At 45.1% G+C, this 23,968-nt stretch overlaps 2 protein-coding genes across 5 annotated transcripts in view; both read right to left on the bottom strand.

Moving 5' to 3' along the window:
* ZNF823 (zinc finger protein 823) overlaps positions 1-23,968 on the bottom strand; it is a 445,525-nt gene that overhangs the window by 8,499 nt on the left and 413,058 nt on the right. Inside the window, exon 1 of one of the 3 annotated variants that reach the window (XM_050770302.1) lies at positions 8,703-8,902. The exons of 1 other annotated variant lie outside the window; for it this stretch is intronic. In XM_050770302.1, coding sequence (XP_050626259.1) covers positions 8,703-8,705 — 3 coding nt within the window. In that variant the 5' untranslated portion in view covers positions 8,706-8,902. Of the gene's footprint in view, positions 1-8,702; positions 8,903-23,968 lie in introns of those variants that run through there. One more of the 3 variants, XM_050770304.1, reaches the window with a different exon arrangement.
* Positions 1-23,968, bottom strand: part of ECSIT (ECSIT signaling integrator) — a 385,922-nt gene that overhangs the window by 226,779 nt on the left and 135,175 nt on the right. The window lies entirely within an intron of this gene.

Genomic DNA, 23,968 nt, shown 5'->3' with positions numbered 1-23,968 from the left:
TTAGTTGTAAATGGTGTACTACAAACTCTAGGGAATTCACTAATAAAATTTAAGAAACAAGTAGACTTATGGCCGGGTGTGGTGGCTCACGCCTGTAATCCCAGCACTTTGGGAGGCGAGGCAAGTGGATCACGAGGTCAGGAGATCAAGACTAGCCTGACCAACATGGTGAAACTCCGTCTCTACTAAAAATACAAAAATTAGCCGGGCATGGTGGCATGCCTGTAATCCCAGCTATTGGGAAGCTGAGGCAGGAGAATTGCTTGAACCTGGGAGGCAGAGGTTGTAGTGAGCCGAGATCGTGCCATTGTACTCCAGCCTAGGTGACAAAAGCAAAACTCCGTCTCAAAAAAAAAAAAAAAAAAAAAAAAGAATCATACAGAATGCTCAGTTAAAATGAAAGCAGAAAAAGTGAAGAAGTTAAAAAAACAGTCAAGTATAAGAATAGAAAACAATAACATATATACATATTACCAATTATGTCAATACCACTTTGAATGTGTATTAGCTATACATACCAGTTAAAAAGACATGGACTGGCTGAATAGAATAAAAAAAACAAGGCTGGTCAGCACGGTGACTCATGCCTGTAAGCCCTGCATTTTGGAATGCTGAGACGGGTGCATTGCTTGAGGCCAGGAGTTTGAGACCAGCCTGGCCAATGTGGTGAAATCCTGTCTTTACTAAAAATACAAAAAAATTAGCCTGGCGTGGCGATGCATGCCTATAATCTCAGCTACTCGGGAGGCTGAGGCATGAGATTCACTCGAACCCAGGAGGCGGAGGCTGCAGTGAGCTGAGATTGCGCCACTGCACTCCAGCCTGGGCAAGACAGCAAGACTCTGTCTCTAAAAAAAACCCAACAAATAAAACAAGACTCAGCAATGTGTACATGAAAACCATTTTAAACTGAAAGACACACATACATGAAATATAAAGGTATGGAGGAATATATGACATTCTTGCCCTAATCAAAAGAAATATGGAACAGCTATTTTAAATTCAGATAAATCACATTTTAGGTCAAGGAAAGATACAAGGGATGAAGAGATTTCATAAAGATAAAGAAGTCAATTCTACAAGAAGACATAATAATCCTTAATATCTACGCTCATAAAACAAATCATCAAAATACATAAGGCAAAACTTATAAAACCACATGGCAAAATACACATGCCCTAGATGGCTTCCCAGTACCTACTGGCATTCAATGCTTGCTAACCTCTTCTTTCTGGGATCTCTAAGTAATACATAGTTTCTGTTATTTCTTGCATTTTGTTGAGTTGCTTTCTCTGTGTCTTACCTGACCAATATACCCGAATCTAATTTCTACCCAGTCAGGGCTTTCTTTGTAAGATTATTTTGGCAGTGGCTACCTTGGTAATAATAAAATAAAAACAGGTCAGACAATGGGCCATAAGGTGTCTACCAGAAAAAACAATTACGTCACCTGGCCAGATAAAGAAGTACTATCCTACAGGTTACGTTTGGAAATTAACCTGTTTGGGGAGGTCTTATGATTTAGGGCTTACATCTTGTCCCTGAGTAAAGAATCTTTTTTTTTTTTTTTTGAGGGGGACAGAGTTTCGCTCTTGTTGCCCAGGTTGGAGTGCAATGGTGTGATCTCAGCTCACTGCAACCTCTGTCTCCCGGGTTCAAGTGATTTTTCTGCCTCAGCCTCCCAAGTAGCTGGGATTACAGGCCTGTGCCACCCTGCCCAGCTAATTTTGTATTTTTAGTACAGACAGGGTCTCACCGTGTTGGTCAGGGTGGTCTTGAACTCCCAACCTCAGGTGATCCACCCGCCTCAGCCTCCCAAAGTGCTGGGATTACAGGCGTGAGCCACCGCACCCGGCCGTTTTCTTATGTAAGTAGGTCCTAAAGGAAGGAACTGAGAAATTCAACTCTGAAAATTAAGAAGAGTTGTGCGTGACTTATGCCTGTCATCCCAACACTCTGGGAGGTTGGGGCGGGAGGACTGCTTGAGTTTGAGACCAGCCTAGGCAACATGGCAAAACAATTTAAAAATTGGCCAGGGATGGTGGCATGTGCCTGCAGTTCCAGCTACATAGGAGACTAAGGCAGGAGGATTGCTTGAGCCCAGGAATCTGAGGCTGCAGTGAGCCATGATCCCAGAACTGCACTCCAGCCTGGGTGACAGTGCAAGACCCTGACTTAAAAATTAATTAATTAATTAATGAGAAAATGGCTGAAAATTATTCCACAGAAGATGAAAGGCCATATAGAAGAAATGCTCAGCACCAATGCTAATCAGTAAAAAGCAACATATAATCACATGGAGATAAATATTCGTAAGGAATAAACACACATGCACACATGGTCTGCCAGTTAATCCATATGTGCCAATAGGTTTTCCTAGTACATTTAAATTTATCCATAATCTACAACCCAGCACATTTCCCCCCGTATGTACAAAATTTATAAAGTGTTATCATTTGGGGACAAAAACAAAGATAACATTGTCAACGAAGTCCAACAAAAATGAAACAATTCAAATCCTATGAGCTGTGCAATATGAGAGTGAAGTGGGTGACCCACACCTCAGACAGCAGCATGTATCAAACAGACTGAGGCAAAGAAACTAAAAAAAACCGGCCAGGCGTGGTGGCTCATTCTGCAATCCCAGCATTTTGGGAGGCTGAGGCAGGCGAATCACCTGAGATCGGGAGTTCGAGACCAGCCTGACAAACATGGAGAAACCCTGTCTCTACTAAAAATACAAAATTAGCCAGGTGTGGTGGTGCACGCCTGTAATCCCAGCTTCTTAGGAGGCTGAGGCAGGAGAATCACTTGAACCCGAGAGACAGAGGTTGCCATGAGCCGAGATTGCACCATTGCACTTTAGCCTGGGCAACAAGAGCAAAACTTCGTCTCAAAAAAACAAAAAAACCTTTTCAGCATCATATTAATGTAATATTAAGTGTAATATTAATTAACTGAAAACTCAGAAGAGAGAAAACTATGCATCTGGATTCACACATGATAAACATATAATGAATAATAGACAGTCAGTTTAAGGCTTTGACCTGTGGTGCCTCTGACTTCTCATAACAAAGGTGTGCTGTTTGCTGAACACCAACCAATTCTCCAGCAACAACTGGGTGTCCAATAATTCAATTCTTACCCTACCCAGAATTAACATAGATCCCTTAAGTTTCTTACTAGAGGGCTCAGTCCCACAACAGGCCCCACTGCAGATGTCATTTATAAGGCCCAGGAACTAACCTTTTAACCAACTGTGTATAAATACAACAGCACCATCCTCCAGTTCAATAACTGGCTAAAGGCCAGGCACAGTGGCTCACACCTGTAATCCCAGCATTTTGGGAGGCCAGGGCAGGTATATCACCTGAGGTCAGGAGTTCGAGACCAGCCTGGCCAACATGGAGAAACGCCACCTCTACAAAAAAGGCAGTATTAGTCAGGCATGGTGGTGCATGCCTGTAGTCCCAGCTACTCGGGAGGCTGAGGCAGGAGGATCGCTTGATCCGGGAGGCGGAGGTTGCAGTGAGCTGAGATTGTGCCACTGCACTCCAGCCTGGAGAGAGAGTGAGACTCCACCTCAAAAAAAAAAGAAAAGAAAAGAAAAAAAGAAACAACTACCAATTTTTTTTAGGCTGGGCACGGTGACTCACACCTGTATTCTCAGCACTTTGGGAGGCCAAGGTAGGAGAATCACCTGAGGTTGGGAGTTCAAGACCAGCCTGGGCAACATGGCAAAACCCTGTCTCTACAAAAAATACAAAAATTAGCTGGGCATGATGGTGCACGCTTGTAGTTCCAGCTACTTGGGGGGTTGAGGCAGGAAGATTGTTTGAGCCCAGAAGATGGAGGTTGCAGTGAGCTGAGATCATGCCACTGCACTCCAGCCTAGAAGGCAGAACAAGATTCTGTCTCAAAAATTTAAAAAGACCAAATATTTTTAAAAATTATATCACAGACCCAAATAAACTCTCAGATTCATAAACCCCTTCATCCAGCAGGCAGAATCAAAAGGAGTCTTTCTCTAAGTCAGCCCCAACAGACTTTTAAATTTGTACAATACTCTGATTAAACAAACACAGTGAATATAAAACCAGACTTCTAATAATGTTGAATTTAACCCCAGCTCTGTAATCTCGGTTAATAGCTAGAATTAAATAAATCACCTCAGACCAGGTTAGGTGGCTCACACCTGTAATCTCAGTACTTTGGGAGGCCGAGGCAGCTGGATCACTTAAGCCCACGAGTTCAAGACCAGCCTGGACAACATGGTGAAACCCCATCTCTATGAAAAATACAAAAATTAGCTGGGCCTAGTGGCGCATGCCTGTAGTTTCCGCTACTCGGGAGGCTGAGGTGGGAGGATCGCTTGAGCCTGGGAGGCAAGGTGGAGGTTGCAGTGAGCTGAGATCATGCCACTGCACTCTAGCCTGGGAAACAGAGTGAGACTCTGCCTTAAAAAATAAAAAGAAAAGAAAAGAAACCACCTCAGCCTTCTACCACCTGTCCTGTGTGTTCTGAACAAGCAGCTGAATGCAATGTAACACCCTCTGCATTGCTTCGACTATGCCCCCTTTTTAACCTGTAACACCACCAGACAAAAACCCCACCAAATTCCCACTTTTGCCTCAGAAATGATTAGCTGAACAATTTTGTCTTCACTAACCAGCCTGCACAAAATTAATGTAGAGCAAACCTTCCTTAAGTTTCTCTCCCTGCTGGACTCAGTCTGAGCCACAATTCCTCTTTTTCATTAATCTATTTATTTATTTATTTTGAGATGGAGTCTTGCTCTGTCACCCAGGCTGGAGTGCGGTGGCTCACAATCTCGGCTCACTGCAACCTCCGCCTCCCGGGTTCAAGCGATTCTCCTGCCTCAGTCTCCCGAGTAGCTGGGACTATAGGCACGTGCCACCACACCCAGGTAATTTTTGTATTTTTAGTAGAGACGGGGTTTTGCCAAATTGGCCAGGCTGGTCTCGAACTCCCGGCTTCAGGTGATCCACTCGCCTTGGCCTCCCAAAGTGTTGGGATTACAGGCGTGAGCCATGTGCCCGGCCACAATCCCTCCTTTTTAACCTCTCCTAAGAACTGACTGAAGTCAAGGTGAAACATTCTCTGATGTAGGATCTGATTTTCACCTTCCATCCTGCTCTCTCTCCTACCTTCTTTCTAATATTGTTTGCTCTTCACTTTGAAAAGCAATTTTTCTGGCTGTGCGTGGGGGCTCATGCCTGTAATCCCACCACTTTGGGAGGCCAAGGCAGGCTGATCACTTGAGGTCAAAAGATTGAGACCATCCTGGCTAACACGGTGAAGCCTCATCTCTACTAAAAATACAAAAATTAGCTGGGCGTGGTGGCGGCCACCTGTAGTCCCAGCTACACAGGAGGCTGAGGCAGGAGGATCACTTGAACCTGGGAGGCGGAGGTTGCAGTGAACTGAGATTGCACCACTGCACCCAGCATGGGCAACAGAGCGAGATCCCATCTCAAAAAAGAAAAAGGAAAGCAATTTTCTGCCTAAGCTTTGAGATCCTTGCAGACAGATCTTATAGTTGGTAGTTTTCTCCTTTTGCAATATGTTTTTAGAATGAAGTCACTTCTTGCCCAAATCCAGATTCATTTTACTTGAGAACATCTAGCAACATCCCCACAACGGTAACAAAGACTACCTCAGACAGGGCATCACCCCAAATGTCTCTGCCTGTGGATCTCCAACTTTCCAGTGCTCCGTAGCTTCTCTCAGTATAAAGGGCTCCTCCCATGTTTGGAATGAACAGGTTGGGACACCTGCCAGGGAGGTTCCCCAGGAAGAACCAACTCAACTGGGTCTTCAATGACCTCCCTTTGCAGGCTCCAGATTGATCTTAGCTCAGAGTCAGTGGCCTCAGGCTTCTCCACCCCAGTCAAGGCTACTCACTTACCCTTACCTGACTTACACGGGGGTATTTAAAAAAAACATACCACGTGTGATGAGTTCAGCAAAATCACTCCAATCCAGCGTTTATATTTATAGGAGGGAAGAAAACCACAACACATCTATATTTTATAGCTCAATAGAAAAAGCACAAGTATCTATCCATTTCAGAAAACAAATTAATTTATCATTTTCCATAATAATAAATCATTTAGTAAATGAATAATGATATTTGAGTTCTTTAGCTGTTGGAAAGTCCTGTCCCACAGGATTTAGCATTAATCTGTCAAGTCCACATAACAGGAACAGAATAGAGTTATCCACTGTCTCAGATTCTCCACTCTACAAAGGAGAGGAACTAACATTTTGGTAAATCTTTATAATTCATCAATATATCCACCACACTTTCTTGCAAAAATGTATTCATTTTTCTGCAGTCATAAAGGAAAAGAGTTTTTCCCAATTTCTTTTCACTGCTAGGCCCTGAAATTCCATTTGAAATCATCCAATAAAAAAACAGACCTGAGGCCAGGCGTGGTGGCTCACTGCTGTAATCCCAGCACTTTGGGACGCCAAGGCAGGTGGAACACTTTAGGTCAGGAGTTCGAGACCAGCCTGGCCAACATGGTGAAACCCTGTCTCTACTAAAAATATTTTAAAAATTAGCTGGGCGTGGTAGCGTACGTCTGTAATCCTAGCTACTCAGGAGGCCAAGGTGGGAGGACTGCTTGAACCCACGAGGTTGAGACTGCAGTGAGCCGAGATCACGCCACTGTACTCCAGCCTGGGCAACAGAGTGAGACTCCGTCTCAAAAAAAAAAAGTAAATAAAAGTTTTAAAAAGAAATAAAATATAGGACTAAATATGTAATTAGTTTTCTGAAACCCAACTTGTTCTTGCCGTTTTGAACATACTTTGCTTTCTTTATTAAGCTCTAATGATAAAATGCATTTAGCAGTTAATAAAAAGCTGAAGCTGAAATGAGTGAACAAATCTTTTCAAGATGACAAATGCAGGGAGGGGCTGACTGGAACACAGACAAATCTGACTCAAGTGTCAGGTCAGGTCCTCCTATCACTTGGGACATCTTCCACCTCCATGAACTGCTGAGTAATTACCCTCCCAGGAGAAGCTCCCTCAATACCGCCAACCAGCTGGCTCACCAGCCACGTGTCCCCAAGGAATGGAAACTGGGGTTGGGGAAGAAAAACTGAATGTGTTAAGGGCTTTGCTTTTTGAGGAACAGTATACTAGTGAACTCCTCCCACCCCAAGGCATCCGGCCGCTCCCCTATAAGGTCCCACCCCCCACCTCAGGCTGTCCTCTGGGAGGAGTTACTCAGAGCTGATATTCACTAGACACTACAAAAGACTTAGCAGCTACGAGCATCTTGGAGCAGCCACAAACAGTTCTGTAACCCAGGACCAGGACACCACAGAGACTGGGCTGAGGACAGATCACCCTATGCCATTTGCAAAGAGGAACCTTGACTGAAAATATTCGGATATCTCTATGTAGACAGGATAAAGGACAGTCACACATACACTTTTTTTTTTTTTTTTTTGCAGTGGAGTCAAGTGGTCATTCTTTGCTTCCTCACATGTGAAATGTTCACAAACCCAAAACAAATATTTTAAAAAGAACCTTACTTGCTATGTGAAAAGAAAGTGACAATTAAAATAATGCCTCTGTTTGAAATATTGCCTGAGGGACAAAGAGTTCATAAAGTTGCTGTGAATTGAGAGAAAGTTAGCCTGGGGAAGGCTCTGAAACCAAGGGATTTGCTGCCAGCCCTAGGAGGAGTTAGGATGGGGGACAGGGTGGTGGATTTGAGGACCCTGCTGCCCACATCTGTGGAAGACTCGGAGGGGAACTGGTCACCCTTGGGAAGAAAAAATGGACTGGGGAACCCACCACAGCTCCTCTTCCCAAGCACAAAGCCCACACACACGAGTCTGGATTCTGCCTGGTGACCCTCCGTTGTCACCGTGCAGCCTCCTCACCGGGTTCACAGGAACTGCGAGCCAGGCTGGAGACGAGATTGCAGTTAGATATTAACCAGGTGCTCTCAGCCCTGCTGCCTCGCAAGGCCGCCTCCCTGAGAGTCAGGTCACAGCAGACGCTGACCGCCGGCTTCCTCATCGTGCCTGGGGATAAGATCTCTGAGAGTTGCTCAAGAGTCGCCTGAGTTCTTTCTCGGATCCTGAATTGCAGCGGAAAGGCTGGCGCCAAGCAGGCTGAAGACCCCACGAGGGAGCCCACTCAGCAGGAGAATACGGTTTCTTCACCTCCAGTCCCAGGAGTCACCCCTCACTTCCCCACCAACCAGCGACCCCACACCCCAGCCGCCCCTGTCCACACCCCCAAACACCCCATCCCCAAACCTCTCAGGGACGCGGATCTGGGGTTTCCTCCCCTCTCCCCCATTAAACTGTTTCTGATGTAGCCTTCGGCGTCTCGGTGCAGTGACTCGGGCCGCGAACCTGTGCCGGTTACAGCCGCACAATCTGGGGAGACGCGGAGCTGCGGGCGCGGAGCTGCCCAGAGAGGGCGCCGGCCGCAGTGGCCGCGCAGGGACGGGACAGGACGCCCGGGGTCCCGGCTGCCGCCTCAGCCCCATCTTGCGGCCGAGGGGACCAAGGGCCGAGCTGCGCCAGGGGCACTCTGGTTTGCAGACCCCGGAGTCGTCCAGGACGAGGCCCGGGTCCCCTCACGGTCGGTTCCGGCCAGTTCCAACCTGCCCCTTCTTTGCCTCGGGACGCCGGGCCCTGCACACTCACCATTTCCCGGCTTCTTGGTGTCCGGGTGTCCTCCCTATAAGCCAGCGTCCAGTGTGGGTCCCGGCGAGACAGACGCTGATACAGACCTTCCAGGGCGTCTCTCTCTCAGCGACAGACCCAGGACTCAGAGCGCAGGGGCGTGGAGAAGACTCCGCGGGCTCTTTGAACGTCGCACCCTCCTCCCTGCAGCGTGCCTGATTGACAGTTCTCACACACCCCGCCCCCTCGGCCCTGATTGGATAGTGCTCCAGATCCCGCCCCTTGGTGACTGATTGACAGAAGAAGCGATCTCGCAGTGCTGAGTGGAGCCGGATGAACAGGTTCCAGACACTGCCCTTGGCAAGGCGGGCTTCCTCCCAACTCAGTGACCTGACCCCTCCCGAAGTGACGTTTGCATTTTAGAATTTCCTGATTGTACTCAGTGGATTCTTCCTGCTTTTTCCTCCTGGACAGGGACTCACAAGTGTGTGCAGGGAATTCGAGGCCCCCTGTCCAGTGGGGCCATTCCCGGACCTCGGAGCAGGAGGGGATCCCAGGGCACACAGGCCACCCTGCAGCAGGAGGGAGGGCCTGATGTCCTCCAGGGATCAGGAATTTGGGATGAGGCTGTTGGCGACGTGGTCAAGCCGTTCCCTCACCTTATCTCACAATCTACTCATTTGCAGCCCAGAAGATAAAAAAAAGACAACAAAATAAAATTGTTAAGTATGTGGAAAAACTGGAATTATATGGCAGCAATATTTTGTAAAGAATCAAAAGAGAAGAAAAGCAAAAACTTGAACTAGCTCAGAGAAGCAGCCTATTGCACCAACTGTTCACAAGCAGACCCCCTTTCAGGAGGTCAAACGTATCCCCAAGCTGGGAAGCCAGACAATGATTCCTAAGACGGAGCCCCGGGGTGGATCAGAAGCTGGTGTTGGTGGGAGGGACAATTAAGAATTTAACTTTGAGATCTCAAAATACCTGTCCCCTCTGGACAGCGTGGAAATTCTCTCTCCTTATGCCATTAAATGTTCATAAATTAAACGCTTCAATCAAAAGCCGAGACATTAGACTTTGAATTTGAAAACATTAGCCTTTCTCCATGTATTTATGAAGTAAGAATACTAGACTTAAAAGCGTTATGGCCGGGCGCTGTGGCTGACGCCTGTAATTCCAGCACTTTGGGAGGCCGAGGCGGGTGGATCACCTGAGGTCGGGAGTTTGAGACCAGCCTGACAAACATGGTGAAACCCCGTTTCTACTAAAAATACGAAATTAGCCGGGTGTGGTGGCGCACGCCTGTAATCACAGCTACTCAGGAGGCTGAGGCAGGAGAATCGCTTGAACCCGAGAGGCGGAGGTTGCGGTGCGCCGAGATCGTGCCATTGCACTCCAGCCTGGGCAACAAGAGCAAAACTCCATGTCACCAAAAAAAAAAAGGGATCACGAGGTCAGGAGTCCGAGACCAGCCTGCCTGACAAACATGGTGAAACCCCGTCTCTACTAAAAATACAAAGATTAGTTGGGCGTGGTGGCGCGCGCCTATAACCCCAGCTACTCAGGAAGCTGAGGCAGAGGTTTCAGTGAGGCAACATCACACCACTGCACTCCAGCCTGGGCGACAGAGCGAGAAAACAAAACAAAACAAAACAAAACTCCATCTCAAAAAAAAAAAAAAAAACTTGTTATAAACTAGAAGCTGGTACCCATGGCTAAATAGAAAGGAGCTGAACATGAGATGTCAATAGATCAAATGAAATCTTCAATCAACTTCTAGAAACTATAGCATTTTCTGCCAGGACAAATGGACATGTTTAGAAAACGAATGAAAAAAATGATGTCTCAGCCGGGTGCGGTGGCTCACGCCTGTAATCCCAGCACTTTGGGAGGCCGAGGCGGGCGGATCATGAGGTCAGGAGATGGAGACCATCCTGGCTAACACGGTGAAACCCCGTCTCTACTAAAAATACAAAAAATTAGCCGGGCGCGGTTGCACGCGCCTGTAATCCCAGCTACTCAGGAGGCTGAGGCAGGAGAATCGCTCGAACCCGGTAGGCGGAGGTTGTGGTGAGCGGAGATCAGGATCATGCCCCTGCACTCCAGCCCGGAAGACAGCGAGACTCCGTCTCAAAAAAAAATAAAATAAATAAAAAATAAATAAAAAATTAAGCGCGCACACACGCACATACACATACACTCCCAGTCTATTATGCTAGAAACTGCTTTCTGAAGGATAAACTACCATTCTATTCTATGAAATGCTCCACCCCTCACTCCTCACATTAACTGCTCCTGGAACAATGTTCTATTTATTTGTTTCCACACATGTTAAAAGAGAGCACAATGTATCAAACTAACTGATTGTCAGGGATTTATATACAGATTTCGTATATTTTTACAAATGGCAACAAGTAAGTAGTTGATTTCTGCAATGATTTAAATACATATAAAAGCTTCCAGACAAAAATAGCTGTTCACATTACCATGATGAAGGAAAAATCAACAATCATGAGACCCACTTTCCCCAACCCCCAACAGGGAGAAAGGACAAAAGAAATCCTAAGAGAAGCTAGAAAGCTCAAAATTTGTGTGTGCAAGTTTAAACACAATATAGAAATTATTGCTGTTAGTTTCCTCACAGTCAGTTCTATGGCAACACTATGCTTTTCTGAATTAGGATGTTTATTTCTGAGTTTTTTTTTTTTTTTTTTTTTTTTTTTTGAGACAGAATCTCGCTCTGTCACCCAGGCTGGAGTGCAGTGGCCCAATCTCAGCTCACTGCAAGCTCTGCCTCCCAGGTTTACACCATTCTCCTGCCTCAGCCTCCCAAGTAGCTGGGACTACAGGCACCCGCCACCGCGCCCAGCTAATTTTTTGTATTTTTAGTAGGGACGGGGTTTCACCTTGGTCTTGATCTCCTGACCTTGTGATCCACCTGCCTTGGCCTTCCAAAGTGCTGGGATTACAGGCGTGAGCCACCATGCCCGGCTGAGGTTTTTTTTTTTTTTTTTTTTTTTTAAAGAAAATGAAACACAACTCCTTCCCCAACCCTCTGTCACAAAGATCCTCTAATATCTGCTGCTGAATTTATATATATTTTTTTACCATTTCAGTGTGAGTTAACTTTAATGCATGCTGTCAGGAGCTCAGTTCATGTTTCTGAAGGTCAATATTCAACTTCTCTAGTAGCTTGTTGAAAAGACTTTCCCCTTTAATTTATCTTGGCCTATTTGTTGCAAATTAATTAACTATCCATGAAGAGTGTCTTAGTCCGTGTGTGCTGCTATAATGAAATACTGCCAAATGGGCAATTTGTAAAGAATATTAATCAGTTTTCTCATAGTTCTGGATGCTGGGAATTCCAAGATAAAGGTGCCGGCACCTAGGGAAGGCCCTCTTACTGCATCTTCTGGAGGGAAGGAACACTGCATCCTCACAGGGCAGAAGACAGAGGGCAAGAGAGGGCGAACCCCATCCATCAAACCCGTTATAGTGGCATTAGTCTATTCATGAGGGCTCTGCCAAAAGACCAAAAGTCTCCACCTCCCAAAACTGTGGTGCTGGGGATTGAGTTCTAACCTATGAATTTTGAGGGAACACAAACATTCAAATGATAGCAAAGGGGGTTATTTCCAGACTCTCAGTTCTGTCATATTGATTTATTTCTGACATCTTCCCAGTAAATCTGGCCACTATACTACCTTGACCTGATGTTGGAGAGCCCCACCCCATTTCACATGACTGTCACGCACAGATAGAAATGGTCCTAAAGCCACAGGAAGATCTCCTAGACACCTCCGTGGATGACCTAGACTTACTATCATTTTGAGAAGGCCCCTCTTAACACAAATGTGGGGAAAACATAGTAACTGGTTTTGTCATAATTTCTCCACATGAAACAATTGAGGCATACTCTTTACTCACTGCAAAATCAGCCTGAGCCTCTAGCTCATTGCTCTTACTAGATCTTGCATGTTGGCAAAGGGGAAACTGCCACCATTGACACTAATTCCAGATATGCTTTGGGAATCTTTTTTGCTGTTGGCACAATCTGAAAATCCTTCGCATTTACAACTTGTTCTGGTACACCCATTGCCAATGAACATACATAACTGGGACACTATTAGAAGTTGTTCACCTCTCTACTAAAATGGCTATTGTTCACTGTCTAGCCCATACTAAGGAGACTTCTACTACATCTCTGGGCATTAAAAGACTGCTAAACAGGGCGGGGCGCGATGGCTCACGCCTGTAATCCCAATACTTTGGGAGGCTGAGGCAGGCGGATCACCTGAGGTCAAGAGCTCAAGACCAGCCTGGCCAACATGGAGAAACCCCATCTCTACCAAAAATACAAAATTAGCCAGGCATGATGGCATATGCCTGTAGTCCCAGCTACTTGGGAGGCTGAGGCAGGAGAATCACTTGAATCTGGGAGGCAGCGGATGCGGTGAGCTGAGATCACACCATTGCACTCCAGCCTGGGCAATAAGAGCGAAACTCCATCTCAAAAACAAAACAAAACAAAACAAAAGACTGCTAAACAGGAAGCCAAAAATGGCACCTTATCTCTGCTGAATTTACAAACCTGCCGTTATCCTTGATTTATATTATCAAGTAAAACTCAATAATCGGAAAACCATCAATAGGTATGAAGGGGAGATAACTATTGCACAGATTATACATTAGGCCAATCGCACCGTAGCTCCTTTCTTCTCTCTTTTTTTTTTTTTTTTTTTTGAGACGGAGTCTCGCTCTGTTGCCCAGGCTGGAGTGCAGTGGCCGGATCTCAGCTCACTGCAAGCTCCGCCTCCCGGGTTTACGCCATTTTCCTGCCTCAGCCTCCCAAGTAGCTGGGACTACAGGCGCCCGCCACCTCGCCCGGCTAATTTTTTTGTATTTTTTAGTAGAGACGGGGTTTCACCGTGTTAGCCAGGATGGTCTCGATCTCCTGACCTCGTGATCCGCCCGTCTCAGCCTCCCAAAGTGCTGGGATTACAGGCTTGAGCCACCGCACCCGGCCGATTCTTTTTTTTTTTTATTTTTCAAAACAGAGTCTCACTCTGTTGCTCAGGCTGGAGTGCAGTGGCATGATCTTGGCTCACTACAACCTCCACCTCCCAGGTTCAAGCAATTCTCCTGCCTCAGCCTCCCAAGTAGCTGGGATTACAGGCACACACCACCACACCTGGGTTATTTTTGTATTTTTAGTAGAGATGGGGTTTCACCATGTTGGCCAGGCTGGTCTCGAACTCCTCACCTCAGGTGATTCATCTGCCTTGGCCTCCCAAAGTTCTGGGATTACAGTGAGCCACTGTGCCTGGCCTGCTTGATTCTTTTTAATTATTTCAATATTTTTGTTAAATTCACCTCATAGGGTTCTGAATTCCCTCTTTGTGTTATCTTGATTTCACTGTGTTCCTTAAAACAGCTACTTTGAATTCTCTCTCTGAAAGGTCACATATTTCTGTGTCTCTAGGATTGGCCCCTGATGTCTTATTTAGTTCACTTGGTAAGGTCATGGTCATGTTTTCCTGGATGGTTTTTTTGTTTTTGTTTTTGCTTTGTTTTGTTTTGAGATGGAGTCTTGCTCTGTTGCCAGATTGGAGTGCAGTGGGGTGATCTTGGCTCATTGCAACCTCCACCTCCCAGGTTCAAGCAATTCTCCTGCCTCAGCCTCCTGAGTAGCTGGGATTACAGGTGCATGCCACCACGCCCGGCTAATTTTTGTATTTTCAGTAGAGACTGAGTTTCACCATGTTGGCCAGGCTGGTCTCGATCTCCTGACCTCATGATCTGCCCACCTCGGCCTCCCAAAGTGCTGGGATTACAGGCATGAGCCACTGCGCCTGGCTCCCGGATGGTCTTGATGCTTGTGGATGTTCATTGCTGTCTGGGCATTGAAGCACTAGATATTTATTGTAGTCTTTGCAGTCTGGGCTTGTTTGGACCCGTCTTTTTGGGAAGGCTTTCTAGGTATTCAAAGGGACTTGGCTGTTTTTGTCTAAGCTATTTCTGCTTTGTGGGGTACTCCAAGCCTAGTTACACCTGGTTTTTGCAGACTCACATTGGTACCACCTTGCTGGTCTTAGATAAGATCCAGATGAATTCCCTGAATTACCAGGCAGGGTCTCTTGTTCTCTTCCCTTATTTTCTCCCATATAAATGGAGTCCCTCTGTGCTGAGACGCTTGCAGCTGGGGGTGGGGTGACACAAGTGCCTCATGTTCGCCAGCACTGGGACTGCGTTGGGTCACATCTGAAGCCAGCACAGCACTGAGTCTCACCCAAAGCCCACTGTAACCTCTACCTGGCTAAAGCCTATGTTTGCTCAAGGCCCTAGGGATCTGCAATCAGCAGACGGGGAAGCCAGGCAGGTTTGTGTCCTTTCCTTCAGGGCACCAAGTTTCCCTAGTCCCTGACTGGGGGTCCAGAGATGGCATCCAGGAGCCAGGGACTGGAGTCAAAAATCTTAGAAACCTACCTGATGCCCTATTCTACTGTGGCTAAGCTGGCACTCAAACCATGAGACAAAGTCTTCCCACTCTTCTCTCCCCTTTCCACAGGCAGAGAAGCCTCTCCCACCATGGTCACCAACATCACAACCCATGGGTAATCTTGCCAGGCTGCTACTGATATTCACTTAAGACCTAAGGGCTCTTCGGTCAGCCTGTGGCGAATGCTGCCAGCCTGGAACTCACCCTTCAGAGCAGTGGGCTCCCCTCTGGCTCAGGGTAAGTCAAGACATGCCATGCAAGAGCCAAGGCCTGGTATTGGAGACCCCAGGAGCCCGCTTGGTGTTCTACCCCATTATGGCTGAGCTGGTACCTAAGGTGCAGGTCTAAGTACCCTCTACTTTTCTCTGTTTTTCTCAAGCAGAAAGATTATCTTACTGTATTTCCCAGAGCTGGGAATGTGCTGGGTGTCACCTGAAGCCAGCACACCTCAGAGTCTCGTCCAAGGCCCACAGCATACTACCTGGGTGTTACCACTGGTGGTTCAGGGCTCAAGGGTTCTTTAGACAGCAGGTGATGAATCTTGCCAGGTCAAGGTCCTTCCGTTCAAGGCAGTGGGTTCACATCTGATCAAGGGTGTGTCTAGGTATGTTGCCCAGGAGCTAGGGCCTGGAAAGGGGCTCTGCTGACTCTGCCCAGTTCCCTATTCTACGGTGCCTGAGGTGGTACCCAAGATGCAAGACAAAGTCCTCTTTAGTCTTCCCTCTCCTCTCCTCAAATTGAAGGGAGGATTCACTTTTGTCGCTGTGAGCTGTGCTGCCTGAGGTTGGGGGACAGGTGGTGCAAGCACTCCCTTAGCCACCCAGCTGATGTCTCACTAGGTCATGAGCCCCTCCGCACTCATGTCCACTGGCTCTGAGCCCAGCACAGCACTAGGACTTGCCTAGGAATTGCAGTCCTTATTGCCTAACCTGCCTTTTAAGTTTATTCAGAACCTCAGAGCCCTTTAGTCCACAGTGACGAGGCTTGCAAAAACTCAAGTTCCAACTGCTGGGATGGGTAATTCCCCTCTGGCTAGGGTTGGTCTGAATGCTCCCTCTGTGGGTAGGCATCAGCTATTTAGCCTGGTTTTGCTTTCCACTGTGACAGGACAGCACTGAGTCAAATGCAGTAATCTCCTAATTATTGCATCTCCTTCACCAAGCACACAGATTCTCCAAGGCACATGGCCACTGCCAGGGGATGGGGAGGGCTGGTGACAGCGATTCAAGACTGTCTTTTCTAATTTCTTCAGTTCCACTTTCAGTGATATGAAGTTAAAAACAGGTGCTGTGATTGCTCACCTGATTTTTTTGTTCTTAGGAAGATGATTTTTGTGTGTGTGTAAACAGTTGTTACATTTGATGTTCCAGTAGGGGGCACATTTAGTGAAGGCTTCTATTTGGCCATCCTGCTCCATCCTCCCTCTGGTTTTACCATTTTGCATTCCCACCAATAGCACCCAAGAGTTTTGGTTAATTCACATAGTTGCCAGCATTTGTTATTTTGTTGTTCTTAGGTAGTGGCAAAATAATGAAGGTGAGGGTGTATGGATGTCATTGCGGTTTTGATTTGCATTTCCCTAACCATGAGTGATGTTGAACATCTTTACGTGATTATCACCTATTTGTATATTTCATTAGAGGAATGTCTATTCAATTCCCTAACACATTTTTCAATGTAATTGTATTTTACCCAGCATGCACTGCTGAAACAAAATACCAACTACTGAGGGTATTAACCCACTAACCTTTTTTTTTTTTTTTTTTTTTTTTTTTGATGGAGTCTTGCTCTGTTGCCCAGGCTGGAGTGCAGTGGCACAATCTCGGCTCACTGCAACCTCTTCCTCCTAGGTTCATGGCATTCTCCTGCCTCGGCCTCCCAAGTAGCTGGGACTATAGGCGCCTGCCACCACGCCCAGCTAAATTTTTGTATTTTTAGTAGAGACGGGGTCTCACCGTGTTAGCCAGGATGGTCTCCATCTTCTGACCTCATGATCTGCCTGCCTCGGCCTCCCAAAGTGCTGAGATTACAGGCGTGAGCCACTGTGCCTGGCCGACTGAACCCACTAACTTTTTTTTTTTTTTTTTTTTTGAGACGGAGTCTCACGCTGTTGCCCAGGCTGGAGTGCAGTGGCACGATCTCGGCTCACTGCAAGCTCCGCCTCCCGGGTTCCCGCCATTCTCCTGCCTCAGCCTCCTGAGTAGCTGGGACTACAGGCGCCCGCCACCGCGCCCGGCTAATTTTTTGTATTTTTAGTAGAGACGGGGTTTCACTGTGGTCTCGATCTCCTGACCTTGTGATCCGCCCGCCTCGGCCTCCCAAAGTGCTGGGATTACAGGCTTGAGCCACCGCGCCCGGCCTGAACCCACTAACTTTTTTTTTTTTTTTTTTTTTTTTTTTGAGACGGAGTCTTGCTCTGTCACCCAGGCTGGAGTGCAGTGGCCGGATCTCAGCTCACTGCAAGCTCCGCCTCCCGGGTTTACGCCATTCTCCTGCCTCAGCCTCCCGAGTAGCTGGGACTACAGGCGCCCGCCACCTCGCCCGGCTAGTTTTTTGTATTTTTTAGTAGAGACGGGGTTTCACCGTGTTAGCCGGGATGGTCTCTCGATCTCCTGACCTCGTGATCCGCCCGTCTCGGCCTCCCAAAGTGCTGGGATTACAGGCTTGAGCCACCGCGCCCGGCCGAACCCACTAACTTTTAATTCTCACTGTACAAGACGGTATTAAGTAAGTCCAAGGTCAAAGTAGTGGCAGATTCAGTGCCTGGTAAGGGTCTGCTTCATGGTACAAGCAAGGCTGTCATCTCATTGAGTTCTCATATGGTAAAGAGCAAAAGAAAGCTACTTAGGGAAACGTATAAGCCCATTCATAAAGGACTACCCTCATGATCTCATCTAATTCTAACTACCTCCCTGAGATCCCATATCTTCATTCCATACATTAGGAAGTAGGGCTTCAACACTTGAATTTCAGGAGACAAACTCAGTAACTTTCTACCCTGCCTTCCCAAATTTATATCCCTACATGCAAAATACATTTATTTCATTTCAACAGCATCAAAAGTCTTGAGTCAGTCCACAATGAGCTGTAAAGCCTAAACTCAAACTCAATTAAATATCAGCTGAATCAGATATGGGTGAGAGTTGAGGTAACATTCATCCTGAGGCAACATTCTTTTCCAAATGTGAGCCTTAGGAAACAAACCGGTTGTGTGGCCTAGTGTTGAGACAGGCTTAGGAAAAGCACTTCTATTTCAAAGAAGAGAAATATGAGAGGAGGAAGTGGTGACAGTTCCCAAGCAAGACAAAAACCTGGAAGGTAAGTTTCATATAAGAATAATCTTCTTTGACTCAATATTCTGGATAAGAAATTGTTGGGAAAGGCTGTCTGACATGATCGAGGATGACACTGAAAAACTTACACAAAAGCAAAGACAAATGTTTACTAACAAGGAACTCAAAAGATCTGCTGAAATCCTCTACGATGGCAACAATAATGACATTATGATGATGCAGAAGATTTAGAAGGTGCAGAGCCATTGATTGGGACCTGAAAACATTGCAGCAGTTTTTCAACAGGCAGAGGTGTTAAAGATTATTACCCTCAAGTAAGATCCCTCAGTGGAGCAAAGTCTCCACCTCATCGGAATAATTACAACATGCCTACAAACACATTTGATGATGCAAAGAAATAAAGGAATAAAGTTCCTATAACAATGTTTCTAACTAAGCATTTGCAAATATGAAGACCGAACCCTCAGTACTTATAGATCTTCAGCCCTCAAGCCAAACAGATCCTGACTGTATCATTTAGCCTCCTCCAAAGAGTCAACATCTACAATCAGAACCTTGTTCTCGTAACATAGATGATTGTTCTGATGTTCTGTCAGAAGATTCCATTTAACCTGATCGCTCACTACTTACCTACAAAACCACATGTCTAGTCACCTCAACAAATCACAATGTTAGGCACCATACAGTGATCATCATCACTGTCATTATACCTGGGTAATCAAGAGAGACAAACTAGGATTTTGCTGAATATTAACATACTATTTCAGGTCAATTCTCAAAAAGAATCTGTGTGTATTGAAGGAAATTGTAACTTTCTGGCTGACATGTACTATTTAAGGAGGCTTGTGATGGTTGCTCCCGTACTGAATAAGTATAGACTTTTTCTCATTATAATTCCCTAAACAATATAACTATTTACATAGTATTTACAATGCATGAATTATTATAAATAACCTAAAAAGGATTTAAAGTGTACAGGAGGATGTGCATAGGTTACATACAAATATGTCATTTTTTTTTTTTTTTTGAGATGGAGTCTCGCTCTGTCGCCCGGGCTGGAGTGCAGTGGCGCGATCTCGCCTCACTGCAAGCTCCGCCTCCCGGGTTCACGCCATTCTCCTGCCTCAGCCTCCCGAGTAGCTGGGACTACAGGCGCCCGCCGCCTCGCCCGGCTAATTTTTTTGCATTTTTAGTAGAGACGGGGTTTCACCGTGTTAGCCAGGATGGTCTCGATCTCCTGACCTCGTGATCCGCCCGCCTCGGCCTCCCAAAGTGCTGGGATTACAGGCGTGAGCCACCGCGCCCGGCCAAATATGTCATTTTTAAAAAGGGACTTCAGCATCTGTGGATTCAGGTATCCTTGGGAGGTAATAGAACCAATCTCTTGAAGATCTCCAGAGATAACTATATTCAAAATAAATGGAAACTACTTAAGTCTTTATAACATCTTTATATTCATAGGGCTTATCTCCAACGTGAATTCTTCCTCATATCTTTTATTTATTTATTTATTTATTTATTTTTGAAACGGAGTCTCGCTCTGTAGCCCAGGCTGGAGTGCAGTGGCCGGATCTCAGCTCACTGCAAGCTCCGCCTCCCGGGTTCACGCCATTCTCCTGCCTCAGCCTCCCGAGTAGCTGGGACTACAGGCGCCGCCACCTCGACCGGCTAGTTTTTTGTATTTTTTAGTAGAGACGGGGTTTCACCGTGTTATCCAGGATGGTCTCTATCTCCTGACCTAGTGATCCGCCCGTCTCGGCCTCCCTAAGTGCTGGGATTACAGGCTTGAGCCACCGCGCCCGGCCTCTTCCTCATATCTTAAATACAATAAGACTAGCAAATGCTTCTCCCACATTCCATACATTTAGAGAGTTTCTCTTTAGGGGCTCCTTTTATGTCAATTAAAGGAAGTGGGAGAACTGAATACTTTTTCACATGCCTTACATTCATAGTTTCTCTCCAGCGTGAATTTTTTCATGTATACAAGGGGAACTGGAAAAACTGAAGGCTTTACCAAATTGCATACATTCATGGGCTTGCTCCCAGTGAGTTCTTTCATGCCTTAGGAGGGAAACGGACGAAAACAAAACGCTCTCCTACACTCCTTACATTCATGGAGATTCTTTCCAGTGTGAGTCTTTTAATGATTTCAAAAGGAACAGACATCCCTAAAGGCCTTCCCACATCTACATTTATAGGGTTTCTCCCCAGTGTGCGTCCTTGTATGGCTTTGTAGAAAACTGGAAGAATCAAGGGCTTTCTCACATACCTTGCATTTCTGAGATCCATCTCCAGTGTGTGTTTTCATGTGTCTTTGAAAGCTTGTGCATGAAAGAATGCTTTCCCACATTGCTTACATTGATAGGGTTTCTCTTCAGTGTGCGTTCTTTCATGTCTTTGAACTAAACTGAGATAATGAAAGCTTTTCCCACATATCTTACATTTATGATTTCTATTTCCAGTGTATGTTCTCATGTATCTTTGAAAGCCTCTGAGATGAGAAAATGCTTTTACACATTGCTGACATTCACAGGGTTGTTTTCCAGTATGAGTCTTTTCATGTATTTGACTGTAACAGGAACAACTGAAGGCTTTCCCACATTGTTTGCATTTATGTTTCTCTCCAGTGTAAGTTCTTTCATGTCTTTGAAATGGTCTGTGAAAATTGAATATGTGGGTCTTTCCCACATATCTTACATTTATGAGGCCTATCTCCACTGTGTAAAGCTTCTGAGATGATTAAGTGCTTTCTCACATTCCTTTTAGTCACTAAGTTTCTTTCCAGGGTTAGGCCTTTAATGTATTCAAAGGAAGTGGCAGTAACTGGAGGCTTTCTCACATTGTTTATGTGTAGTGGCTTCTCTCCATATTCCTGATACTCATGTGGCTTGTGTTGATCATGAGCTCTATGGTAGCAATTACCACGAATGACCCATGCTGACTTCTCCACACACACTGCTTTCATGTGGTTTTGCTCAAGGGAGACTTTTTTTTTTTTTTTTTTTTTTTTTGAGATGGGGTTTCTCTCTTGTTGCCCAGGCTAGAGTGCAATGGCCGATCTTGGCTCACTGCAACCTCTGCTTCCCGGGTTCAAGTGATTCTCCTGCCTTAGCCTCCCGAGTAGCTGGGATTACAGGCATGTGCCACCATGCCCGGCTAATTTTGTATTTTTAGTAGAGACCGGGTTTCTCCATGTTGATCAGGCTGGTCTGGAACTCCCGACCTCAGGTGATCCACTCGCCTCGGCATCATTTTCAGGGCTGGTAGATCTTGAGGCTTGGTTAAACAGAAAGAGAAGGGTAAACAGAGCTTTAAGAAGCTGGGCTAAGGATTCAAGGAATTCTCCAGCTCAGATCCATCCACAGAGACTGAGAGAGGTCAATTTTTTGCTTGATTCATTTTCTCTTTTTCTTTTGTTCCTGGCATTGTCAGAACACTGGGTGAATATAAGCTAAAGGAACAGAGACTTCAGTGACTACACTGGACAAGGAACATGGTCTCTATAAATACACTTTTGAAAGTTACCAAACAAATAAACAATTACAGCCTGCAGCAAACATAAAGAGCATAAAAAGGAAGGGGGAGAATTTGATTTACAGAGTTACTCTTATTATAATATTCAAATGTCTACTTTTAACCTTTATTTTAGGTTCCAGGGTACATAGGCAGTTTTTTTTTATATAGATAAACTTGTGTCACGGGAGTTCGATGTACAGATTATTTAATCACCTGGGTACTAAGCATGATACCTGATAGTTATTTTTTTCTGATCCTTTTCCTTCTCCACCCTTAAGTAGGCCCCAGTGTCTGTTGTTCCTCTCTTTGTGTTCACATATTCCCATTATGTAACTCCCACTTATAAGTGAGAACATGTGATATTTGGTTTTCTGTTCCTGTGTTAGTTAAGGATAATAGCCTCCAGCTCCATCCATGTTTCTGCAAAGACATGATCTTGTTCTTTTTTATGGCTGCATAGTATTTCTTGGTGTATATGTGCCAAATATTCTTTATTCAGTCTACTGTTAATAGGCATTTAGGTTGATTTCATATATTTGCTATTGTCAATAGTGTTGCAATGAACATAGGTGTGCATGTGTCTTTATGGTAAAATAATTCATATCCTTTGGGTATATACCCAGTAATTGGATTGCTGGGTCAAATGATAATTCAGTTTTTAGTACTTTGAGGAATCACCACTCTGCTTTCCACAATGGTTGAACTAACTTAAACTCCCACCAGCAGAGTATAAGCATTCCCTTTTCTCGACAACCTTGCCAGCATCTGTTATTTTTTGACTTTTTATTAATAGTCATTCTGATTGGTGTGAAATGGTATCTCATTGTGGTTTTGATGTGCATTTCTCTAATGATTAGTGATACTGGGCATTTTTTTTTTTTCATTTGCTTGTTGGTTACATGCATGTCTTCTTTTGAAAAGTGTCTTTACTCCATCTTGAGTTGATTTTTGTATATAATTTAAGAAAGGGGTTCAGTTTCAATCTTTTGCATATGGCTAGCCAGTTATCCCAGCACCATTGATGAGTACTTCCCCACTGCTTGTTTTTGTCAGCTTTGTGAAAGATCAGATGGTTGTAGGTGTGCAGCATTATTTCTAGGCTCTGTATTCTGTTTCATTGGTAATGTGTCAGTTTTTGTAAAAGTACCATGCTGTTTTGATTACCGTAGCCCTGTAGTATATAGTTTGAAGTCTGGTAGCATGATGCCTCCAGCTTGTTCTTTTTGCTTAGGATTGCCTTGATTATTTGGGAATTTTAAAGTTATTTTTTCCCAAGAACCAATCCTTGCATTTGCTGATCTTTTGTATTTATTTATTTAATTTTTTTTGGTATCTCAATTTCCTTCAGTTTAGCTCTGATTTTGGTCATTTTAGTTCTGATTTTGGTCATTTCTCGTCTTTTGCTAGCTTTGGAATTGGTTTGCTCTTGCTTCTCTAGTTCTTCTAGTTGTGATCTTTCACAACTTCCTCTAGTTCTTCTAGTTCAGATCTTTCTTTTTGATTTGGGCAGTTAGTGCTATAAATTTCCATCTTAACACTTCTTTAGCTATGTCCCAGAGATTCTGGTATGTTATTATCTTTCTTCTCCGTTTCGAAGAATTTCTTAATTTTGGCTTTAATTTCATTATTTACTCAGAAGTCATTCCGAACCAGGCCATTTAATTTTCACATAATTGTATGGTTTGGGGAGATTTTCTTAGTCTTGATTTCTATTTTTATTGCACTGTGGTCTGAGAGTGCAGCTGGTATGATTTTGTTTGCTTGTTTTTTAAATTTGCTGAGGGTTATTTTATGTCTGACTGTGTGACTGATTTGAGAGTATGTGCCGTTTGGTGAGGGGAAGAATATATAATCTGCTGGTTTTGGGTAGAGAGTTCTATAGATGTCTATTAGGTCCATTTGGTCAGGTGTTGGTGGAAGGCTAAGGAGGAACAAAGGCAAATGTTACATGGCGGCAGGCAAGAGAGCATGTACAGGGA

This window comes from Macaca thibetana, chromosome 19, assembly GCF_024542745.1.
Source record: "Macaca thibetana thibetana isolate TM-01 chromosome 19, ASM2454274v1, whole genome shotgun sequence".
Lineage (NCBI taxonomy): Eukaryota > Metazoa > Chordata > Mammalia > Primates > Cercopithecidae > Macaca > Macaca thibetana.
Note: the sequence above shows the minus strand (reverse complement) of the source record. Positions and strands in the feature narration are given on the sequence as shown.